At 43.9% G+C, this 24,075-nt stretch overlaps 1 protein-coding gene and 1 long non-coding RNA gene across 11 annotated transcripts in view; one reads left to right on the plus strand and one right to left on the minus strand.

Moving 5' to 3' along the window:
* The window catches only part of LOC103350741 (uncharacterized), a 28,534-nt gene extending 14,787 nt beyond the window's left edge, over window positions 1–13,747 (minus strand). For 2 of the 3 annotated variants that reach the window (XR_016212378.1, XR_007909427.3), the window contains exons 1-3: window positions 13,680–13,747; window positions 8,494–8,573; window positions 4,529–4,592 (exon numbers count right to left, since the gene is read on the minus strand). This is a non-coding gene — a long non-coding RNA (uncharacterized LOC103350741). Of the gene's footprint in view, window positions 1–3,558; window positions 3,690–4,528; window positions 4,593–8,493; window positions 8,574–13,679 lie in introns of those variants that run through there. The other variant, XR_016212379.1, reaches the window with a different exon arrangement.
* Window positions 13,748–13,938: 191 nt separating this feature from the next.
* The window catches only part of SLC39A8 (solute carrier family 39 member 8), an 83,027-nt gene continuing 72,890 nt past the window's right edge, over window positions 13,939–24,075 (plus strand). Inside the window, exons 1-2 of one of the 8 annotated variants that reach the window (XM_008267560.5) lie at window positions 13,941–14,156; window positions 14,967–15,453. In XM_008267560.5, the coding sequence (XP_008265782.1) occupies window positions 15,235–15,453 (219 nt within the window). In that variant the 5' untranslated portion in view covers window positions 13,941–14,156; window positions 14,967–15,234. The other 7 variants (XM_008267559.5, XM_008267558.5, XM_051820145.3 and 4 more) reach the window with 7 other exon arrangements.

Below are 24,075 nucleotides of genomic sequence, written 5' to 3' on the forward strand. Positions count from 1 at the left end.
GCAAAGGTTCAGAGGTGAGAGGTTGCATGACTGGTCAGGAATCTGAACATAGATAAATGTGACTAGTGTATCAAAAAGAAGTGGGGATGGTGAGAGACGCAATCGGGAGGGAAACCAGACTTAATTATGAAAGTCGCATTAAAAATATCATTCCAAAGACAAAGTTTTTATGAGTGAGTAACTGGGATCCGATAGTCCACTTGGAGAACAACTTGGTAAAGGCAATGTACAAGCTGGGGAGGTCAGTTAGAAGACTGTAGAGCATCCAGGTAAGAGCTGATTGCGCCATAAACCTCGGAAAGACAGTGGCCTTGAAGAGAGCAGACCCATCTGAGAGTCTGTCAAAACTGATGGCCAGATAAGATGCATAGAGGAGAAAGCTAAGAGGGTGACACTGACTATCTTAGTATGGGTTTCCCCAAATGCAAATAAGAGTCAAAACTGGGATGCAGAGGTTAATTTTAATGATGAACCCAGGAAGTAAGGAAGAGATAATGAGGACAGCGCATCAGGGAGGGGGCTTGATATTATGAGAGAATCCCCCAAGGAACTGTGTTGCAAGATTTCATTGACAAGGGTCTCTCTGAAATACTGGAGCCTGGGCCTTTGGTCCTTGACTCTGCTTTTTGGTTTGGGATTGTCCCCAGACAAGCTAGCACCCCAACATTTGAGAGCAGCTGAGCAGGTCTCAGAACTTTGGAGAAAATCTGAGGCAGAAAATCTGCCAGCCCTACTTGACGTGGAGTTAGAGCTGGAATGGGCTAAGAGGACCTGACACAGAGCAGGAGGGTGGGTAGCCACAGTGAGCATGTTCCCGGCTCAGATAACTGGATGAACCACCATGAGCTGAATTCTTGAAATACCTTGTGGGACATCCATGTGGTGAGATCCAGCTGGTGGAGGGACACAATATGGTATTCAGAGCTGACACTATAACAATGGCTTTAGGAGCTGCAACCTAATCATAGAAAGTATATTAGTTTGCCACAACTGCTATACCACAGACTGGGTAGCTTAAAAAACAAAAATTTTTAAAAACTTTGTTATTTATTTGTGTGTGTGTGTGTGTGTATGAGAGAGAGAGAGAGAGAGAGTGAGCGAGCAGGACTGGTAACTCAATCCAGTCCTACCAAGTCAGTGGCAGGAGCTACCACTGCTGCCTCTCAGGTTTTTTATTAGCAGAAAGCTGAAATCAAGAGGTGGAGCTGGGCGTCGAGCCCAGGCACTCTGATGTGGGTGGCAGATGCCCTGACTAGCATCTGCATTGCTAGGCTAAACACCAACAAAATAGACTCCTCAGGAGTGTAGAATGGTGGAAGGTGCAGGTGTTTGGTGCAGTGATCAAGATGGCACCTGGGGCACCTGCATCCCTTACTGGAGAGCCTGAGTTCAGGTCCTGGCTCTGCTCTTGACTGCAGCTTCCTGCTAACGCACACACTGGGAGGGAGCAGGTGATGGCTCCGCTACTTGGGCCCCTGTCTCTCATGTGGGAGAACCAGATAGAGTTCCTGGCTTCTAGCCTGGGCTTGACCCAGCCCTGGCTGTTGTGGACATTTGGGGAAATGGGTCAGCAAATGACATATCTCTCTTTTCCTTTCACCTTTCAAATAAATAAACTCAACTATTAGTTTAAAAAAAAATGGAAGGAAAACCAAAAAATGTGTGGCTTTTTGGGAGAGAGGGACAGGATTGTTTCAAGAAGGACCAAGGTGCCAGCCCACGTGGTGTACTGGTGAGTGACTTGGTAGAAGGTGACAAGCATGAGATTGTCAAACCCATGGCTTGATCTTGGAAAAGAAAGGGAAAACTCTGGCTGAGGGAAGAGGAGGTGAACTAGAACCCTGGCTGCAGGACATTGTATTGTAGGTGTTCGGCTTCAGCGTTGCTGGGAAGATGCTACACGTGGGTGAGCAAGTGGGAAAAGTGCAGAAGGGTGAGACTGTTGGTGGAGCAGAGCCCAAGGCGCAGGAGAGCAAAGGGCTCATAGTTGAGGGGGAGGATGGGCCTGAGTCATAAGTCTTCCAGTTGACTAGAGTGAAGGGAGGGAATGATAGGGCAATGATGGGAAAATGAGCAAAGGAGCGTGTGAGGCTGGGATTTTGGGAAAAGAGACGATAGCTCAAATGAAACTAAGGGTTGCAGTAAGGTTTGATTACAGAGCATGAAACTATATGTTTAAAATAATTTATATGAGGACATTTTAAAAAGTTCATGGAGAATGTCCACTATGAAAAAAGTAGGCAAGGATTTAAAACATTTTCACACTGAAATCAACTCATCTTTTAATCTCATTTCCACACAAACTTTTTGAAGTGCCCTTGTGGACTATTAAACCTGATATCACTTTGTTATTGAAATGTTTCAATCTGTTTTCTTCATGAAATCGAGACATTAAGACATCTTTAAAAAGATGAGTTTAATGGAAATTTGAAGTAAAGCTTTCATGAAATTGTTACATTTTCATACAAAGATGATTAAAATGCTGTTGCATTACTTCATTTCCAAAAAGCAGCTGGAATAAAACACACAATGCTCTTCTTCCAGGAGAGTTTTGAGAGAAAAGCGTGGCAATTCGTCTGTGATGATTTAGTCACCAAGTTTCACCATCTTTAATATGCTGCCCTATCTTGGTTTTAAGCTACTATTTACTACCGATAAAGATGGCAATGAAACAATGGAAAAGACAAGTTTATGTGGATTCAGATAGTTGTTGACCATGAACTGTTACATCATAGACTAATGGGATCATAGCCCTGTTCAGATGCTAGGTAATAAAATCTGTAATAAGAGGAAATATCATAGTTTATTTTACAAATATGATTGAATGCTCTTTAATTTTTTCATTCGATTTCATGTGCTAAATTTCTGCTACCCTTCAGAGCATGAGCTGAGCAAGAATTTTCATTTATTGTATTTATTTACATAATATTTCTGACTTCAAATTCTTTATTTTTAAATTGCCTTAGGATCCAGGAGGAAGTTATTTTCCCCATATACTAAGATAATAATTTTTTAATTTTTATTTTTTTTTAAATTTTTAAAAAATTTTTTATTTTTATTTTTGACAGGCAGAGTGGACAGTGAGAAAGACAGAGAGAAAGGTCTTCCTTTGCCATTGGTTCACCCTCCAATGGCCGCCGTGGCTGGCACGCTGCGGCCAGCGCACCGCACTGATCCGATGGCAGGAGCCAGGTACTTCTCCTGGTCTCCCATGGGGTGCAGGGCCCAAGCACTTGGGCCATCCTCCACTGCACTCCCGGGCCACAGCAGAGAGCTGGCCTGGAAGAGGGGCAACCAGGACAGAACCCGGCGCCCCGACCGGGACTAGAACCCTGTGTGCCGGCGCCGCAAGGCGGAGGATTAGCCTAGTGAGCTACGGCAATAATTTTATGTGTCAATGAAATCATATAGTAGGATTGATGACAAAGGATTTTAATGGAAATTAAATTAATTTGATAATCAAAAGTTTTTTATTTAAAGATTTATTTTCATTTAAAAATTAACTCTCAGAGCTAGAGAGAGAGAGATCTTCCATTCGCTGGTTCACTCCCCAGATGGCTGCAATGTCCAGGACTGGGCCAGGCTGAAGACAGGAGCCAGGAGCTCTGTCCATGTCTCCCACGAGGGTGGCAAGGGCCCAAACACTTAGATTATCTTCTGCTGCTTTCCCCAGGCACATTAGCAGGGAGCTGGATTGGAAGTAGAACAGCTGGGACATGAACTGGTGCCCATCTGGGATGCCAGCATTGCCAAGTGGCAGCTTTAATTGTTATAGCACAATGCTAGTGCCAGTCAAAAGTGTTTTATACCAGTTTATATTTGGTCATTTATGTATTTAGATGTCTTAGGTATGCCTTAGTTCCCTCAACTTCTAAATCTGTAAGACAAAAGTTAAATACCTTTTTTTTCCCTATTACATAGGGTGAATATGATAATTAAAGTCTGTTAATGGCTGTGAAAGGTATAATACAAAGACTTCATAGTTTTACTTTGGGATAAAATATTAATGACAATGTGTTCTTTTTTTTTTTTGACAGGCAGAGTGGACAGTGAGAGAGAGAGACAGAGAGAAAGGTCTTCCTTTGCCGTTGGTTCACCCTCCAATGGCCGCTGCGGCCGGCGCGCTGCGGCCGGCGCACTGCGCTGATCCGATGGCAGGAGCCAGGAGCCAGGTGCTTCTCCTGGTCTCCCTTGGGGTGCAGGGCCCAAGTACTCGGGCCATCCTCCACTGCACGCCCGGGCCACAGCAGAGAGCTGGCCTGGAAGAGGGGCAACCGGGACAGAATCCGGCACCCCGACCGGGACTAGAACCCGGTGTGCCGGCGCCGCTAGGCGGAGGATTAGCCTAGTGAGCCGCGGCGCCGGCCGACAATGTGTTCTTGCAAAGCATAAAAATGTTAAACCTTGAAATTCTTGAAAAACTATAACATGGTCCTTGCAAAACTCACCATAAACAGTGAATGCTTAAATGAAAAATGGGAATTGTAGCCCTCCATGTTATTCATGATCTAAAAGCAGGTGAGGATACCTGGAGTGAATTTGCACCAGCAGCTGCTTCAGTTCTGTCTTCAGCTTCATGATTTTTCCTTGGCCTGAAAGCACACTGAATTATTTTCCAGCTTGAAGCATTAAGCAAACAGTGGCAAGGCAGTGCCACCAGAACCATACATGATTTTTGAGGCAAATGTGGCAATGCTGTATTAGCAACTGGGACCTCTTTCTGTGGTACTGTATGGACATTTGCAGCCACACAAGTTAGAATACAATGGAACATGTCCTCATTGCAGAGTCGCCCTAAAGGAATGGGGTGTTATTTTAAAATCAACTCACAATTCATGCAAAGTAAAAATGTGTGTAGCCATTGAAATATGGCCTTATTGAAGAAATATAGTACATTTGAAACCTTAAGATAAGTAATCTAGACAAGGATGTATTTCCACTGAGGACCTAGTGAGTACCAGGGCCGACAATATGGTGAAAAAGTCTATCAATTCCCTGTTATTTTGGAACTTAGATTGTAGCAAGGGAGACAGGCAATGGCTACGTTAAGAAACAAACACATGGGGCCCAGACTGCGGCATAGCAGGTAGGGCTGTCGTCTGCAGCGCAGCCATCCCATATGGACTCCAGTTGTAGTCCAAGCTGCTCCACTTCCAGTTCAGCTGCCTGCTAATGTGCCTGAGAAAGCAGTAGAAGATGGCCCAAGTCCTTGGGCCCCTGCATCCTCGTGGGAGACCTGGAAGAAGCTCCTGGCTCCTGGCTTTGGCTTGGCCCAGCCCCCACCTTTGTGGTCATTTGGGGAGTGAACCAGCGGATGGAAGATCTCTCTCTCTCTCTCTCTAACTCTCCCTTTCAAATGAATACATAAATCTTTAAAAAAAGAGAAATAAATACATAATGTTACTTGTCATAAAGTAAAATGAAGTACAATACATTACCTCATCAAAAGTAGCTTCTGGGGAGGGAGGAGCAGAGTGGGGGGCATTTATCAGAGTACACACTTTAGAGAATGGGATGGGAGGAAGTGATGCCAGGAACTGTAATAACTCTTTTCAAGAAATTTGCTCTCAGAAGGAAGCAAGGAGAAGGGTGGTAGTTTAAGGAAGACATAGGGTCAAGGGAACTTAGGAGAGGTAAGGTTTTCTGCATGTGGACATAATCTAGTGCAGAGGGAAAACTGATGGTACAGGAGACAGAAAGAATAACAGTGAGACCAAAGACCTCAAGTGGGCAAGAGAGCAACGGATCTGTTGTGCCAATGGAGGACTGGTCTTGGAAGAAGGCTTGGAAAATGAACTTGCTGTAAGAAGAGAGAAGGAAAAGTTTTAGAATTCAGATAAAGATGGATCATAGTTTTGACGATAGGAAGAAAACTTTCTTAGTGTTTGTACAGTCGTATACCACATAAGGATGTTTTCGTCAATAATAGACCTCATAGTTGATGGTGGTCCCAGAAGATTACATAGTCCAGTGAAGTCATAACTGTCTTAGGTTGTATAAGTATACCCCATGGTATTGATGAAATCATGGAATGATATATTTCCCAGATTATATCCCCAAAGTGACATATAACTGTGTGTTTCTCATTTGATATTTAGACCAATGTCATAATCCTCATTATCATGATTTTAGGGCATTGTGGTAAGTACTGAAAAAAGAGAAAGGTACATGAGAGCACAGCAGACAGTACAGAGTTTGAGATACACACTCACACACTTTTTTTTTTTATTAGGCAGAGTTAGAGAGCGAGAGAGAGAGACAGAGAGAAAGCTTTTCTTTCTGTTGGTTCACCCCTCAAATGGCTGCTACGGCTGGCGCTGTGCCAACCTGAAGCCAGGAGCCAGGTGTTTCCTCCTGGTCTCCTATGCAGGTGCAGGGGCCCAAGCACTTGGGCCATCTTCCACTGCCTTCCCGGGCCACAGCAGAGAGCTGGACTGGAAGAGGAGCAACGGGACCAGAACCTGGTGCCCATATTGGATGCTGGCACCGCAGGCAGAGGATTAGCTTAGTGAGTCACGGCGCTGGCCCCACCCATACACTTTTTATAAATATACTGAGCATCTAGTATTTGCCTTTATGCTAGATATTATGAATACATAGTATATTTTAATGCTCACAACATTTTATAATGTGAATTATTGTCAAAAGAACCTTTGTATACACCTGTATAAGTATTAGATACATTCATATTATAACCCAGGGGTAACTAGTAGGAAATAGTCATGAGGATATATCCTTTGAAAGTTATGTAGTCAGTGCAAAGCTGAGAATAGCGTTTTTCAATTTGTTTCTTTAAAAGAAATATTTGTGATATCAATTAAAGATCAATGGAAAGGCAAGCCCCAACTATTTTAAGAGCTTTAAAATAATCGAAGGTAAAAATCCGCTGTGAGTAAGCACACGTAGGTTATCATAACACTTGATGGGTTGATCAAACACTGCAGTCACTTTGGACTTCACCCTGGACTTCTTGGCCAAAAGTCTGTTTCAGAGGCTTTTTGTTTCTCAAATGTAAATCAGTTTTTAGTATCCAGGGGTGTTTATCATCTATGTCAATATTTCTGTCAAAAAAAGATCACAAGTTTGAAATATGTGTTGCATATGGCTTCAAATTTTGGCCTTGCTTGCTTTTAAAAAGCCAACATTTAAACTAATTTATTTTTATGTTTTCTACCTGTCTTTGATTTCAATTAATTCTGAAAATATATTTTAAATATGGATTTATGTGTGTGAAAGGGAGAGTTAGAGAGAGAGAGAGAGAGAGAGAGAGAGAGAGAATTTCATCTGCTGTTTACTGCCGGAATGGCTGCAACAGCTGGGTCTGGGCCAGACTAAAGCCAGGAGCGTGCAACTTCTGTAACTAACTGGATCTCCCACATGGGTGCAGGGGCCCAAGCACTTGTGCTATCTTCCACTGCTTTCCCAGGCGCATGAGCAGGGAGCTGGATCAGGAGTGGAGTAGCCTGGTCTCAAAGTGGGGCTTATATGGGATTTTGGCATTGCAAATAGCTTAACCTGCTGTGCCACAGGGTTGGCTCCCACTCTTAATATTTAAGAATGTAGACTGTAAGCAAAACATTCTTGCCTAGCTAAGGCAATAGATTAATTTTCCAAATGTTCTCTTACTAGAATTGAAATATCAGATAACAATTCAAGCAATGGTTATAGGAAGAAAATAACATCTATAAGAAAATGATGATAATACAGTGAGGATAATGTTCACGGTTGGCTTTGACCAGACCTGCCTGGTAGAGCAAATTGCCCTAGAATGATTATGTCATCATATTCAATGTGGATTAAAGAGAGTAATTATAGATATTATTTTTGTTGATGGTACTGGTTCTAAGATCATAAACACTGGGCCCTATTATGTCAGCAGAAACAGATGAGTAAACAATAACAGTGGTGTAAATGTTCTGTAATTATCTTAAAACCCAGGCATCTCTGAACCAACTGTAGCAACAGCTGTGATATGATCTGGTTTGCCATGGAACCCAATCTCACTCTGGCTCCATACTTACCGCAGAGGCCAGGCGCAGTGTATGAAGCTTGTAATGCCATATATGCCTCTTCCTTTTCTAATCTTTTTTTAAATTAATTAATTTATTTGAAAGGCAGAGTTACAGAGAAGCAGAGAGAGTGAGAGAGAGGTCTTCCATCCACTGGTTTACTCCCCAGATGGCTGCAACGGCTGGAGCTGAGCCAATCCAAAGCCAGGAGCCAGGAACTTCTTCCAGGTTTCCCACACTCAAGCACTATAATAAATGTATCTAGTTTTCAGTGTTACTAATAACTGTAAAGGATCTTAGATGGTTGAACCCTAAAGCCAGATTTATAATACACCCAGTGTGTTCTCTTTCGAATTTCTCTTCTAATTCTTGTTTTATCACTCTTTGCTCAGTACTGTGCTGTGTGAAGACCTTGGGTTGGAATTGTCTGTGATGAATTCCATAGAGAGCATATAGATCTTTCCAGGAGGCCCCATCATCTTACCAGAGTGAAAGGTGAGTGCTTAGTCACAGTGAGAGTAAACACGTCACTCCACAGAGTTGTTTTTCAGTAAGAACAGGTTTCTAGAAAAGATTGGAAGTGAAACTCATCAAGAGGGTTCTTATATTGGCTGAAGCTCCTGAAAGTGCTCTCTGCTTGCTTTTTAAATTCCAGAGTCTCATTTAAATTCTTAAGTTAAAAATACCTTGCAAGTTAGATAAGCCAGGTGCCATTGCCGGAAAAAAAAAAAAATAAATAAAATTACAGCTAGTGCCTCAATCAACTCTCCTTTTTTGTTCTTGATTTTTGATGTTTTTGTGTGACTAGAGATATTGGATTTAGCAGACTTGTAGGAAGGGCAGCAAGGGAAGGAAGAGGGGAGGATGTGGGTCCCTTAGTAAGAGGTTGAGAATTCAGAGGAGAGAGGAGCTCCTGGTGAGTTTCATGACATGGATTTGTTTAACACTAGGCTTTGTAGGATGTTTCTATCTTGAAAACAAACTTTTTAACTGTTCTCACACTCATATTTCCCAACAGCTCAGTTGCCACCAAGATTTTGGCCTTAGAGAATTACAATAGGGGACATATCCCTTCCCGGGAGAGTTATTAATGCCTGCTGTTGAGCCTACCACATTCCCCATCAAAGACAGAATGAAAGGCTTGGATGCTTTCAGTGGCATTTACAAAAGTATACAAAAGTAGCAATCTATGCTACTTGTGCTAGTTACTGTGAGAAAGAAACCTGCAGCCACCCAGCATGGGATCTCCCCACTGGGCCCATGGAGACGCAGGACTGAGTCTTCCCCTCCTTATTCCCTAGCGAGGCCACTCAGGCTTCTACTACCCTCTGATTTTGACCATTTTTATCCCTTTAATTGTAAAAGTAAGGCATAGCTTTTTGAAAAATTCTAATACTATCAAAGGGTATAAAGAAAAGGGACACATTTCCTTCATTCTTCATTCCAAGGAAAGGTGTTGTTCTCTTGTCAATTTCCTGCTTTCAGTCCTACTTTGTAAGAGAAGACACTGTGAACAGTTTAGTTAAGATACTCCAAACCTTTGTTTGTACCTTTGTGTACACACGCACACACAAACACACACACACACTTTGGCTTACATTTTTTATAACATATCCTGCCTCTTATTTTTTCCATTAATTTATTCATTATATTTCCATGCAACACCTATAAGGTTTCCAAGTACTTCTAGGAATATCGTAAAATATTTAAAGAATTATAAAGCATAAATGCCATGGTAGGTGATGCATGTGAGCGGAGCTGAATGAGAGCAGGAATATTGGTTCATTAGGAAAGAGTGGAAGAGAAAGGATGAAGACAAGGAGCTAGAACAGAGGTCAGTGTAATTCCCAGTTTTTATTTCCCCCTCAATTAAATAATTGATTCATATTTGCATCATAATTGTACAGGATAAGAATCTCTAATCTCACAACCTGAAATTCAAAACCCAAAAGTTTTTTAAGAGACATAGATACAATTACACAGTAGAAAATTCCATACCATGAAACTTTGTTTCATGCAAAAATTATTAAAAATATTGTATGAAATGGTCTTAGACTATGTGAATAGGTGAATATGAAACACACATGTGAATAAGGTAAATACAAAACATGCATTTTGTGTTTAGACTTAGCTCCTATTGTCAAGATATCTTACAGTACATTTGCAAATATGCCAAAATCCTCTCCCCCCAAAAAAATCCCAAATCAGAAACACTTCTGATCCCGCATATTTCAGATGAGATATACTCAATCTGCACTATCCTTAAGAAATTGATTAATGTTGGGGCTGGCACTGTGGCTTACTGGTAAAGCCGCCGCCTATAGTGGCGGCATCCCATATGGGAGCTGGTTCGAGTCGTGGCTGCTCCACTTTTGATCCAGCTCTCTGCCATGACCTGGGAAAACAGTAGAAAATGGCCCAAGTCCTTGGGTCCCTGCACCCACGTGGGAAACCTAGAAAAACTCCTGGCTCCTGGTTTCTGATCAGCTCAGCTCTGGCCATTTCAGCCACCTCTGGAGTGAACCGGTGGATGGAAGACTTTCTTCTCTCTCTCTCTCTCTCTCTCTCTGCACCTTTGCTTCTTTTTAACTCTGCCTTTCACATAAATAAGTAAATCTTAAAAACAAAAAGAAGTTGATTAGTGCTTCTTTTGTGGGGATAAAATGGAAAGAGACAGGTTTGGGCTTAAATGTGTTACTTTACATGTCACTTAATTTCACTGAGCGTTCTTCTCCAAAATAAGACCATATTAAACTTGATGTTATCTATAGTTCTTTCTAGTTTTGATTAGTGCTTTAATATCCTGGAGAAAAAAATAACCTCAAGAATTTTGTTGGGTATAAAGCAGTCTTTGTTCTACAATATTTTTAGTGGATCTTTTCCCTTTCCCATTGGCAGTTTGGTAGGCCAGTTTCCAGAGCCCATTAACCTCCCATCTTAGCTGATGATAGTATCTATATTCTGTTTTATAGTTGATAAAGTATTTCATGAATCTTTTCTTACCTGATTTTCGGGTATCAGTGATGTAAACTGAGCATATATTATTTTAATACCTATTTTATACATTAAGGATGAACTTCAGAAAAGTCTTGCAGAAATCTGATCCTACCTATATATTATTATCCCTAGCACTGATGGCTGAACAGACCTACATGATCCAGATAGTCATCTTGTTCTTGTTTGAAAAATTTAAGCATGGCATATTAGCAACAATAACGACTGAATGTTATTTGATTCTAGTAATATAGGAGAAGAGGGGTATAAATTCACTGAGATACTTAGTGCAGTTGATCATAAATAATCTTTTGGAGCATCAGTAGATGAAGACTTCTGTTTTTTAAAGTAACTTTTCTTTCTTTGAGAGGCAGAGGGAGAGAGGGAGAGAGAGACAGAAACGGCACTCACTTGCTGTTTTACTCCCTAAATGGCCATAATAGCCAAGGTTGGGCCAGGCTGAAGCCAGGAGTCAGTGACTCTCCATCTAGGTACTTAGGTAGCAAGGAACCATTTGAACCATCATTGTTGCTTCCCAGGGTTTGCATTAGAAAGGAGTTGGGGTCAAGAGTTGGAACTGGGTATGGAACTTAGGTATTCTCTATTGGATGCTGGTGTCTTAACCGGCATCCACCAGGCCAGACAGCTGCTCCCAAGAAAGCGTTTTTGACCCAGTGGGAATTTGGGACTTCCCTCCACTTCTGCCAGACCCTGCTTTTCTGCCCTCGGGTCTCCAGTTCCAAGAAGTCTCCTGCAACTCTCTCAGGACTTCTTACTTTGCATTTCCCTTCTTGAATGTGTCTCCACATCTAGTCTCTCTCTCACTGTTCTGCTTTCCTTCAAGCTCAGGGGTTACCTGCTCTGAATTATTTGCTCACTGTCATCTACAGACCTAGGTGCTCCCATCTCTCTCCACTGCAACCCCTAAAACTGCCACAACAGTCCTCTCACTTCTCTCTAACCTGTAACTACTGGCTTCTTAGAGATAAAATAAGGTGTACTTTTCCATTCTTGTATTTCCAGGCAGCATAGACTGATGTAAATGCTGAAAATGTGTAATGATTAAAATTAACAAGTTTGCATTTTAGCAAAATGCTAGTTTTCAATATATTTGCTTGTGCAAACCTTTCTTCTTCCCTTCTTAATATTCTGTTTAATTTTTATTTTTGCTATTTTGAAAAGATTTACTTACATATTAAAAGCCAGAGCAACAGAGAGAATGAGGAAGAGAGAGAGGGAGAGAGAGAGATCTTCCATTTGCTGGTTCACTCTGCAAACACTCATAACAGCCAAGGCTGTGCCAGGCCCAAACCAAGAATCAGGAACTCTAGTTGGGTTTCCTATGTGTGTGGCAGGGGTCCAAGTTTTGGGCTAACCTCTGCTGCCTTCCCAGGCACTTTAGCCTGAAGCAGAGCAGCCAGCATAAGAACCCATGCTCTGACATGGGATGCTGGCATCCTAGACAAAAACTGCAAGTACAGTAACACAATCTTTTCCTCCCGAGCCATCTGAGAGACACAGTTTGCTGATGCGAAGCTTTATTTCCCCAGAATAATTTAATGTGTACTTCCTACATTCTTTGACCATTTCCTGGCTTTATTTCAGATTTATCCTGATTTTTGCCTTCCCAGTACTGGAATCAGCCTCTTTTCAGGGAGTCCTGGCCCAGTTCAGTAGAGAATAGTATGTGCAGGCCAAGTTCTGTGCCCTGGCCATTCTCAGGGCTGTTATGCTGGTGTTGTTCTCAGCCTTCTCCGCAGACGGAGCCAAGCATTATTTATGATCCTGTTCCCGGCGGGCGCCCTGGCTCACTAGGCTAATCCTCCGCCTTGCGGCGCCAGCACACCAGGTTCTAGTCCCAGTCGGGGTGCCGGATTCTGTCCTGGTTGCCCCTCTTCCAGGCTAGCTCTCTGCTGTGGCCTGGGAGTGCAGTAGAGGATGGCCCAAGTGCTTGGGCCCTGCACCCCATGGGAGACCAGGATAAGTACCTGGCTCCTGCCATCGGATCAGCGCAGCACGCCGGCTGCAGCGGCCATTGGAGGGTGAACCAATGGCAAAGGAAGACCTTTCTCTCTGTCTCTCTCTCTCTCACTGTCTACTCTGCCTGTAAAACAACAACAACAACAACAACAAAAAAAAAAACCAAAAACAACAACAACACAACAACAACAACAACAACAAAACTCAATGATCCTGTTCCCATCCTGGAAATCACTCATACACACTGATGTCTCCAATTCCAACCCAACAGCACGAAGCTCACCCTACCTTTCTCCCTCTCCATATTTGCACTCCCTTTCCTGACAGTGAGAAAACTGGTGCCTATAATCATTAATATATTTGCTTACCTAATGATTTTCCTTATATGAAATCTCTATCTGCTGCCAACTCCTCCCCACTAATTCCACACTTCCCCCCTTGGACTCTTACCTGGCTGGCTGCCCTCCTCCCTGTACACTGAGGATATTTTAGCTACTGCTCTACAGGTCGCCCTCCTTCCCCCGGGTCTAACTTCTCCGTTGTGCCAACCAGATCCCATCCTTCTGGAATCTTCCCTCCTCATCTCTGTGGCGTTTACATTCCTCCCGGGAGAAGGAGACCACTTCCTCTTTCCAGTGTCCGTGTCTGGACTGAGTGTCTCTTCAATGTGCTGCTGTAGCAAGGCTGGGTACTCACCCCACAGAAGTCAAGAACAGCACTTTGCATTCCAGTTGTCCTTAGCCATGGAAAGCAGAGCACCGTTCTATTTTTTTTTTTTTTTATTTTTTTGGACAATTTATCTACCAGACACAACCTTTGTTCCCAAACACTGCATTCGCATTACATAAACCTGTTGACCTCACACCTAAGCCAGCTTGTCTTGAACCCTCATTGGAACAAATAAACATTGCTTCTGATCAGCGGATATCCTGAGCGGGGTCAGGAAAAGCCTTCCCTGGGCAGTGCTGGGTCAGCTTAGCTGGCCCCCAGGCCACAGATTTGGTTTCCTCTTTCTCTGATTTTTAAGAAGCCAGACTAAAAGGCAGTTCCTGTTAATCTCTTAGATAATGGGACCAGCACCAGACTCTATACAGGAAGCTCGACTCAGCAAGGTAACAAAAAGGCGGATCTTCACCTAGATCCACAAAGGGGGCTCGGGACCCCGACATGAAGGTAACCCTTGTGGTGATGGTGGGAAGTGAGCGGCTGAGGCTGGGAGGGAGCTGCGCGGCCAAAGGGGGCAGGCTTGGTGCGCCCCGGGTACTGTGTCCCCACAGGCTGCGGAGGCGTGGACCCGCCCTCCTCCCCTTATCTGCAAAGGGCGCAAGGGCCGGGCGCAGGAGTTGCACAGCGGACTTGCAAGAGATAAAGGAGCAGAGAGAGAAAGACGGAGGGTGAGGGGAAAAAGAGGAGAGAGAAAGAGAGGGGCAGAGAGGGGGAGAGCAAGGGCAAGAGCAAGAGCAAGCAAGTTGTGGGGGGCGCTGTTGACCCCAGTTAGACCCACAGAGAAAGCCGCACCAGAGGAGAGTCAGAAACAGAAAAGGTGAGAGGCTAGGGAGTCCCTGCCAGTCACTTGCCAAGCCCAAAGAGATCCGGGGACAAGGGGGTGAGTCTCATCCAGACGCCCAAACCCCCGGCCTCCCGAGGGGCCGCTTGCTGCAGCTGCTAGGAGTCCGCGCGTCTCCCTGCTCCTAAGTGTGCTGCGGAAGGAACGCAGTGTGGAGACAGGAAGGGGCGGCGGGGAGCTGCCCCTAGTGTGCTTTTAGCTCTTCCTAAGCAGTGGCGTGGCTTGCCGCTTCACATCCGGGAGGAGCACGTGTCATCACACAGTAAGCAAATCCTGGGGCTTTTGCAAACCCGGCTCCGGGGCAGCTGGCCCCATGCCCGGTCCGCCGTCCGAAGGCTCCGGCAGTGCTCCTGGGACTGGCCAGCTGGTGGCCCAGTGGCCTTTATCTCTGTCCCCCTTTGTCCCCTTTATCTCAGGTTCTCCAGGAGGCCCCCAGGGTGGGGGTGGGCCCACTCTGCCTATCACTCCCCTGCCGCGCTGTCACTTCAATGCCCCGAAGGTCGCGAGCTGCTGCTGTGTGGAAGGCGGTGGAGGACCAGGGGTGCCCCGCGCCACGGCTGACTCCGACAAGCACCGCCGCCTGACCCGTGCGCCCTAGGGCTCGGCCCCCGCTGCGCCCGCGCACGACCCAGTGCGCGTCAGCCCGAAGCAGGAACTCGGGGGTGGGGGGCAGCCCCGGCCAGGATGGCTCCCGGAGAGGCAGTGGCCAGCCTCCTGCTGCTGGCGGCCACAGGCATTGGAGGGGCGGCCGAAGGGCCTGGGCTGGACTTCAGTGAGGATGTGCTGAGCCTGTTCGGCGCAAATGGGAGCCTGTCGCCGGAGCAGCTTGGGCGCCTGCTGGAGGAGCTGGGAGCCGCCCCTGGTGAGGGCGCCCCGGAGCCTGGCCCGCTGCACTTTAACCAGGTAAGGTCCGCGGCCTTGCTGCGCTGTGGGTGTTCCTCTTGTTTGTGAATCGCTGTTATTTGGGACAAGTGCAGGAGAAAGACTTGAATCAGGTGCTTCCTGTCGCTTGGTTGCTTGGTTTTCACCAGACTGGACTGGTGTTCATGGAATCTCACAAAATTTGCGTTTTATGCTTAGTGAGTGGAGAGGCCAGGCGCTTGTGGTGTTGATTGTTAGAGGAAAGTTTATGAAGTTGTTGAGGGCGGGAAGCCACTGAAACAGCTTTTTAGCTAGGAGCCATGTACTTAAATCTTCCCTGAAAGATTGTGGCTTCCAGGCTTCCTACAAAGTCAGCAAGAAGAAGAAATTGCGTGCTATTCCGGTTAACAGCTAACCCTGGTGGGTAACAACCGCTATTTAAAACAAGACATAATGTCCTGCTGGCTCGCGTATACGTTACCTGACGCGTGTAGGACAGAAGGGCCTCTTGTCTGGATGGGGAATCCGAGGCAGCGTTGAGCCCAAGTCTGTGGCAGACTGGGTTTAGAGGGTTAGTTTTTGATCATCAGTCAGGTCACGTGTTTGATTTTAGTAATTATTCAAAGAAAAAAATACATTCTCTTACATATACCTAGCGTTATCTAGGCATTTGGCTATACCTTGGACTCAAGGGCAATCAGACTGTCTAGGAGCAATTAAGGATCCTATCTGTGGGTAGACATAAAAGTCAAATTTCAAAACAGGAAGATAGAGATTTCTTAGTATTTCCATAATGTTCTATGATTGGACATTTCTTGAAATTGCAAAGTAGACAACTGTGGTTTCTTCAATCTACCCAAACCACCCTTTGGAAAACTCACCTAACTCAGTGCTCTGATTTCCCCCCTTCTTCTCCTTAGCCATTGATAACTGGTGTTGAATAGCAGAATGCAGTATGTTCCATATTGTTTGTCACTTTGGGCAATGTTAATTTGTTACACAAAGGTGTTGTCATCCCAGATGTTTGTGAAGTACTCCAAACTGTACTCCACTCTTGGAAACTGGGCATTTCCCAAGGGATCTGACTTTGGAATACAGTTCAGGAAAATTTAATCAGATAATTCTTTTGGCTAATGTTATAGGTAGATATAATGATATCTTATGTCAATTAAAATGTACAGTAGTCCATGGGATATCAGAGGTGATCTCTCTTTGAGCTGGAAGGGTCTTGCAGTCCTCTTATGCATGTTCTATAGTAAACTGTTTGGAGTTCTGGTTCTGATCATAGTATTATATTTCATTTAATGTCTGAGAAAGGATACATTGAAAAAATTACAGTGTCCATGTATTATATTGATGTTTCAGAAAAAATTCAAGTAACTTCCCAAGTTTTTTCTGGCTAGTTCCATTCTCTTCTTTTCAAGTAAGGGAAACAGCTGAGCTGACTCCAGTACATCTGGGTAGGTGTAGTCATGTGCTTGCTGAGATGCAGAGGGACTTGAAGCTGCGTATCTGTAGCCCACATACTGGCTGTTTTGACGTAAATGATCACCTTATCTTGCGGACTGGAAGTGTTGTAGAATTTTAAAAGGGCAGAAGACCCCCAAGCCACTCTTGCAAAGACAATGAAAAACATGCCTAAATTATTTAAACAAATTGGTACATTTACTAGCAGTATGATTCTCAGTTTATTAACAGATAGGATGTTGCAATAGGAAATTATATGTATGTTATACCTGTTTCTCATTCTTAGGTTTACATATTTAACCACCCTCATAATGGCCTTTGTGGGCATCAAAAAGAGACAGGAAGACGCCCATAATTGTCTTGGAACAAAAGGGCAGTCAAGGAAAACTTACCACGTAATCAGGCTTTAATAAACGTCTATTTGATGTTCTAAAATATCCTAATGAAAACAACAATCATGGGTTAAATGATGACAAATGAAAAGCCAACCTAGAAGAATGCATTAATTTGCTGGTAATTGGTGGACTTGAGCCAAAGCATTCATGTATGGTCCAATATGTCATCAAACAATGTGGAGTAAAATTTAAGGCTGTTAGTGTCTCCATACCTTAAAGAATGCACCTTCCGTTTCCTCACTTGGAACAGAGTAGAATAAACAATGTTCTGTTTGATTTTTCTTACATTAAAAAAGGTTAAGAAAATAAGATTTATTTTTATGGGCCAGAAATTTCAAGGACGTTCCAGAAGATGTACCTACAAAGGACAGTGTTCTTTTGCTTCTCTCAGGTGAAAGACTAACTGAACTCTGGAGGTTAGGCAATTTTATAAGATTTTTCTAATATATTTTTAAGCAATCCTAGGTACTATTTATTAACTTGTTGCTTTGGGAAACCAAAATGGTCTAAGTTCAAACTTGAGACAATAGAACAATTCAGTTTTCCTTTTTCTTCTTATAGCTGCTGAGGGTACAAAGAGTAAGTATAACAGGTAACCCAAACAACAGAGAAGAGGGAACCCTTTTAACCAAGTGGATCTCTGGGGCCCCAAGGGTGTGTAGAGGCCTGATCTATTCACTGGGGTTCCTAGAATACACAGGGCCCCCATGTCTGACTACCTCTGGGTTAACGATCTAGGGAATTTAAGAATGGCCCCATGGCCGCCTTTGGCTTGTTCAGATAGTCCTTTCTCATTCTCCAAATGTTCCCTTTCCTTCACATTGTCTTCTCAAAAGCTTCCTTCCAAGTTCTTATGATAAGACACTGGGTAAAAATTCTTGTAAAAGCAAAGAACATCATTCTCCAGATTTTCCCAGTAAGCTGTTGGGAATGCCTCCATTCAGACAACCAGGCTTGAAGGAATGCTTGTGGGGTGCCGGATGTGTGGGAGTGAGTGGTAGGTGGAAGTGAGAAGTGACCTTTGTGTCATGCTGACACTCACTCAACCTTCAACTTTTGTTTGTCTTTCCTCCTAACTCTTTTGAAAAATGATCTTGCAGCCCATCTCCTGCATTATATATTTTTTTCTTTCACATGCCTACTATTATTTGGTTGCCAGAGTCTTGTTTTAAACCTTTCACAATTTAAGTATTCCTAAAGCAACAGTTCTCTCTCTTCCTCTCTCTCTCTCAATGACTTTAATCATTTGAACATCAGAGAGAAGGAAAGAAAGAGAGGGAGAGAGAGAGAGAGAGAGAAAGGGAGGGAAGGGGGAGAGAGAGGAATCTTTCATCTTTTGGTTCACGTCCCAGATGGCTTCAATGGCTAGGGCTGAACCAGACTGAAGCCAGGAACTAGGTTCTCTCCCATGGGTGGCAGGGGCCCAAACACTTGGGCCATCTTCTGCTGCCTTTCTCAGGCCATTAGCAGGGAGCTGAATTGGAAGTGAAGCAGCCGGGACTCAAACCAACGCCCATATGGGATGCTGGTGTTGCAGGTAGTAGCTTTACCCGCTGTGCCACAGCGCCTGCTCCCAAGTATTCTCTTCTTTGAAAAATTGCATAAACCATCTTTTCACTGGCAAAGTCTAAATCCTGAGCCTGCCATTCAAGGTGCTGTTGCCCCTGTGCCATCCTGCCTTTCCAGACCTGGTACCCACCAATGAAGCTATTTGTTCTTCCATTAATTCATTTTCTGCACAATTTTGCTTACCCAATTTTAGGTCATTATTTTTCTTGAACCCTTCATGCCTCTGACTGGAGTGTTTTTTTAAAAAGTTTTTTTTTTTTTTTAATTTATTTGAAAGAGTTATAGAGAGAGGTAGAGACAGAGAGAAAGGTCTTCCATCCATTGGTTAACTCCCCAGATGGCCGCAACGGCTGCAGCTGCACCAATCCAAAGCCAGGAGCCAGGAGCCTTTTCCAGGTCTCCCACATGGGTGCAGGGGCCCAAGGACTTGGGCCATCATCTACTGCTATCCCAGGCCACAGCAGAGAGCTGGATCAGAAGAAGAGCAGCTGGTGCCATATGGGATCCCAGTGCTTCAGACCAGGTTGTTAACCTGCTGCACCACAGCACTGGTCCCTGGAGTGTTGTTCTTTTAGCTATCAAACTTTGTATTTTAATAAAACCCAATTAAAACTTGCCATAAAACACTTGTGGGACATCACAGCCAGTCCTGATTCATTTATCTCTCTATTTTCTGAATTACTGAAATATTTTTATTATACTTATGTCACTTTATTCATGTGTCCAGAAGATATTTTGAATTACTGCCATACTCTGTTTAGGATGGACAAAGTACAGCTGTGATCATTATCACTCATCTCGTTAGAACAGTCCAGTCCCTTGAAGATAAACGTCAAACACTCATGTGGCTTAATAGCCTGTTTATGATCTGGTTCCTGTATTATTCTCAAACCTCACCTTGTGCCACTGATGCAGTCTTCCCGGACTGTTTATGGTATCTGCTTCTCCATATGTACCTGCTATGCTCAGGAAACAGTGCAGGCATGATTTCTTTGCAGAAGAATTGACCCTCTCAAAAGTTTAGCAGGAGTCCCTTTTAGTGACCCTGTATTAATTGGTGCCTGTGTAATCAATATAACATAATCTTATATATACTGTAATCACATTATAATATGCAAATGATTTTATATGTATTAAAATTTTCTTTTTTTAAAAAAAGATTTTATTTGTTTAAGAGGTAGAATTATAGATAGAGGGGGGAGAGACAGAGAGAAAGGTCTACTGTCCGCTGATTCACTCCCCAAGTGGTTGCAATGGCTGGAATTGGGGCCAATCTGAGGGTAGGAGCCAGGAGTTTCTGCTGGGTCTCCCACACAGGTGCATCCTCTACTGTTTTCCCAGGCCATAAGCAGAGAGCTGGGTCAGAAGAGGAGTAGCTGGGATACGAAGTGGTGCCTATATGAGTTGCAGGCACTACTGCAGAGGCTTAGCCTACTACGCTACGGCACTGGCCTCTGTATTGCAATTTTTTATTTACATGGCTATACCTCTGGCTGCCTCCCTCTCCATCCCCAAAAGATTTTAAACAAGTTGAAGACAATGGCCTGACTCATCTATCTTGGGAGTAGTGTGGTGCCTGGGTCATACCATGTATTCATGAAATAAATCTTTGAATAAATGAATGAAGATTGTTTAAGATGAGTGAGATCATTTGGGGCTCATATGACTTGATGGTTTATTAGAGGAAGTATAACATATACATACATAGCCATAATGAACAATTGAATGATTTAGGGCTAATTTAAGAATCACAAATGTGGGATGCTATCAGACTTGTGTTTTCATAAAATTAATCTGACATGGGAGTGTGGAACGTGGTAGAGTGGGTCACGAATGAAGCTAGGGAGGCAGCTGCAGTAGACTGCATGGGTTGTGATGACCACTTAAACCGGGAGACAATCAGAAGGTAAAATAAAACTGCCTCCAGAACCTTCTGAAAGAGCAGGCATGGACCAAGGGTATGCAGAAGACCCCCAGAACAGATGTTATATCCTTCAGCCTTTCTTTTTTTAAGATTTATTTATTTATTTGAAAGAGCTACAGAGAGGCAGAGGCAGAGCAAGAGAGGGAGGTCTTCCATCCGCTGGTTCACTCCCCAAATGGCCACAGTGGCCAGACCTGGGCCAATCCAAAGCCAGGAGCCAGAAGCTTCTTCCAGGTCTCCCACATGGGTACAGGGGCCCAAGAACTTGAGCCATCTTTCACTGCCTTCCCAGGATTGGAAGTGGAGCAGCCGGGTCTTGAACCTGTGCCCCTATGGGATGCCGGCACTCAGGCAGCGGTTTTACCTGCTAGGCCATGAGCGCAGGCCCCTCCTTCAACCTTTTACCCCTGGCAGTCATTTAGGTATTATTTGATCTTCTCCTTCATTTTCTTCTGGCCTTGTTATGCCAGAGGGAGAGGCAGTGAGGGAACTTTTGGCCCCTATTCATGGGTCGCCAGGCTGGTGGTGTATAGCAAACAGATGATATGTGTGTGTGTGTGTATGTGTGTGTGTATTGTTTGTTGTCAGCTATTGAATCTTTTTTTATGAGATGGGGCAATAACAGAGTAGACAAGGGAGGTTCTTGGAAGCACTGACTATGGACAGAGGAGATAAAGAGAATCTGCTTTTTTTCCTTTTTTCTTTTTTCTTTTTTTTTTTTTTTTTTTGCCTTTATGTGCTGAGAAACGCTGAGGGTTAACCTAGTAGGAATGTGTTCCAGCCTGATGGTTCAGGTGAGTAACTGGAAGGCTGAGTCAGCAGGGTGAGGTTGTGCTTGGGTTTCTAGTCAAGAAACTTCTAAGACAATAGCCTTGTTCCAGTCGATCTATTACTCTCATGCAGGCTGTATACAGTGTGTTGATTGTGTTTCAGGGTTTGGGGTTAATAAGGACACTCATGCTTGATTTGACTGTAATGTCAAGCGATTAATTTGCTTTGATATCAGGTGTGATTGGAATCCATATAGGAAAACACTTTAAATTTGTGGGGAGCAACTCGGACTAGACTAAGTTACTGGAGTTAAGACTTATTCTATGCATCTGCTCTCCCACAATATGGCGCTGAGAAGGGAAACAGCTTCTACACAGCTGCCTCCAGTTCAACCAATAAACTGTGGGACCTGCTCCTGATTGGAGGAGAGCAGCGTACTCGGCGTGTGGGTAGCAGAGTTGGGATTGGTGGAAGAGGACTATAAAGGAGGAGAGAGACGGCATGCACCAGGAACATCTAAGGGGAACACCTGTGCAGCCCCCGAGAGAGCCGGCCGGCGGTGTGCCGCTCCCCCGCGGAAGTGGGGAATGTGGCAGGGGGAACCGCCCTTCCACGGAGGTGGAAGGGATGGTAGCCAACCCGGGAAGGACCAGCAGCCAACCCGGGAAGGACCAGCAGCCAACCTGGGAAGGACCAGCAGCAAACCCGGGGAGGGCCGAGCAGACAGAAGAACAGCGCAGGGTCCTGTGTCGTTCCTCCACGAAGAGGGAGAGCGACATAATGGTGCCGTGACTCGGATATGAAGCCTAGGCAGGGTTTAGTGTCGTTCCTCCACGAAGAGGGGGAGCGACAAAATTGTTTTCAATTTAACTCCCACATTTGCACACTTAACTACTATTCTGAGTCACATGGACCTTTTTGTATATAATGTAAATAATTAGAGCTAAGATTTATGAATCGATTATTATATGACATACCTTTTTATCCAGTTGTTCTATGGTATTTAATAAATCAATCTAGGGGGGAAAAAGTCCCATTATTACCTAAATTTTATGCACAAAAAAAATGTAGCACAGAGAAGTTTAGCAGCTGGACCGATGTCACGAAGTAAGAGCAGTCTTAAATACTGTACTGTCGTTATAGTCTAGGAAGCAGTATTTCCCTACCCACAGAGACCATTACCTCAGATGCTGTAAACCAGACAGAGGTTACTAATGGTTGAATACTTGTCTGGCACCTTGCTCGGCTGCAATGGCTACAGTGACTGGTCCTTGTCCTCAGAGACCTTTTGATAGCGTTAGGACATAAGATGGAAACCTGTGCGAAGCAAGCATGCAAGGCAACACTACAGTAATCCCTGAAGCAACCACTGGAAGGCATCACAAGTTCATGTATGATTGCCAAGTGAATATAGGCTGAGAGTCATTTTGGCTTGGAAATGCCTCCTGAAAGAGATACAAGTCAGTCAATTTTGCCTACCTGGTTTGTTTTTTTTAAATTACAAATTGATTGAATATATTTTTCTACCAAATGTCTTTGCACTGTTAATTACAAGATGGTTTTCCTGGGAGTTGTAAACATTCTCTTTAATAGGATGAAGTTTTATTTTTTTATTTCTTTTTTTTTTAAGAGACTTATTTATTTGAGAGACAGAGTTACAGAGAAGCAGAGGGAGAGAGACAGAGACACAGAGGTCTTCCATCTGCTGGTTCACTCTCCAAATGGCTTCATTGGCTGGAGCGGGGCCAATCTGAAGCCAGGAGCCTGGAGTTTCTTCCAGGTCTCCCACTTGGATGCAGGGGCCCAAGTACTGGGGCCATCTTCCTCTGCTTTCCCAGGTGCATTAACAGGGAGCTGCATTGGAAGTGAAGCAGTTGGGATATGAACCAGTGCCCATATGGGATCCTGGCACTGCAGGCAGAAGCTTTGCCCACTACTCCACAGCTCCCTATTTTTTATTTATTATATGATACTTTTTGCCTACCAGAGATTATGTATTAAGCAACAGTAGTCCTCTTGTCTCTAGAAAGAGTTTGTATGCGAGGAAAACAACTACACAGGTATCTTGAAAAATTTATGCAAAATGGAATTAAAAAATGTATTTATTTTGGTGCAAAAATTCAAAATTAGTACATAGGAAGGGTCTTCAAAAAGTTCGTGGAAAGTGCATATTATGTAAAAAATCATGTGTGGGTTTTGAAGTTGTCTGCATGAAAAATAACATGTTTTATTTCCATTTTCCATGAACTCTTTGAAGTGCCTTCCTATGTATAGTGGGAAAACTTTCAGTCTAATTATCACTCTGGAATTTTCTGCCAATGAGTTCTTTCTCTCTTCTGGCGGTTTAGCATGGAAATCATACTTTAACATACCTGTGAAATAACCAAATTCCTGACTGCTCTACACTGGAGAAAGAGGTTGGTGTGTAGGTGCTGGGGAATGAGTTGATGCAAGGATGGGGGAGTAGGGAAGCTGAGTACTTTAACAAAGTCCCTAACTCTGTCTATAGGCATATAGGCAAGACATTGGGCTCAGGAG

This window comes from Oryctolagus cuniculus, chromosome 8, assembly GCF_051225735.1.
Source record: "Oryctolagus cuniculus isolate XC-2025 breed Fujian yellow rabbit chromosome 8, ASM5122573v1, whole genome shotgun sequence".
In the NCBI taxonomy this organism is placed as follows: domain Eukaryota; kingdom Metazoa; phylum Chordata; class Mammalia; order Lagomorpha; family Leporidae; genus Oryctolagus; species Oryctolagus cuniculus.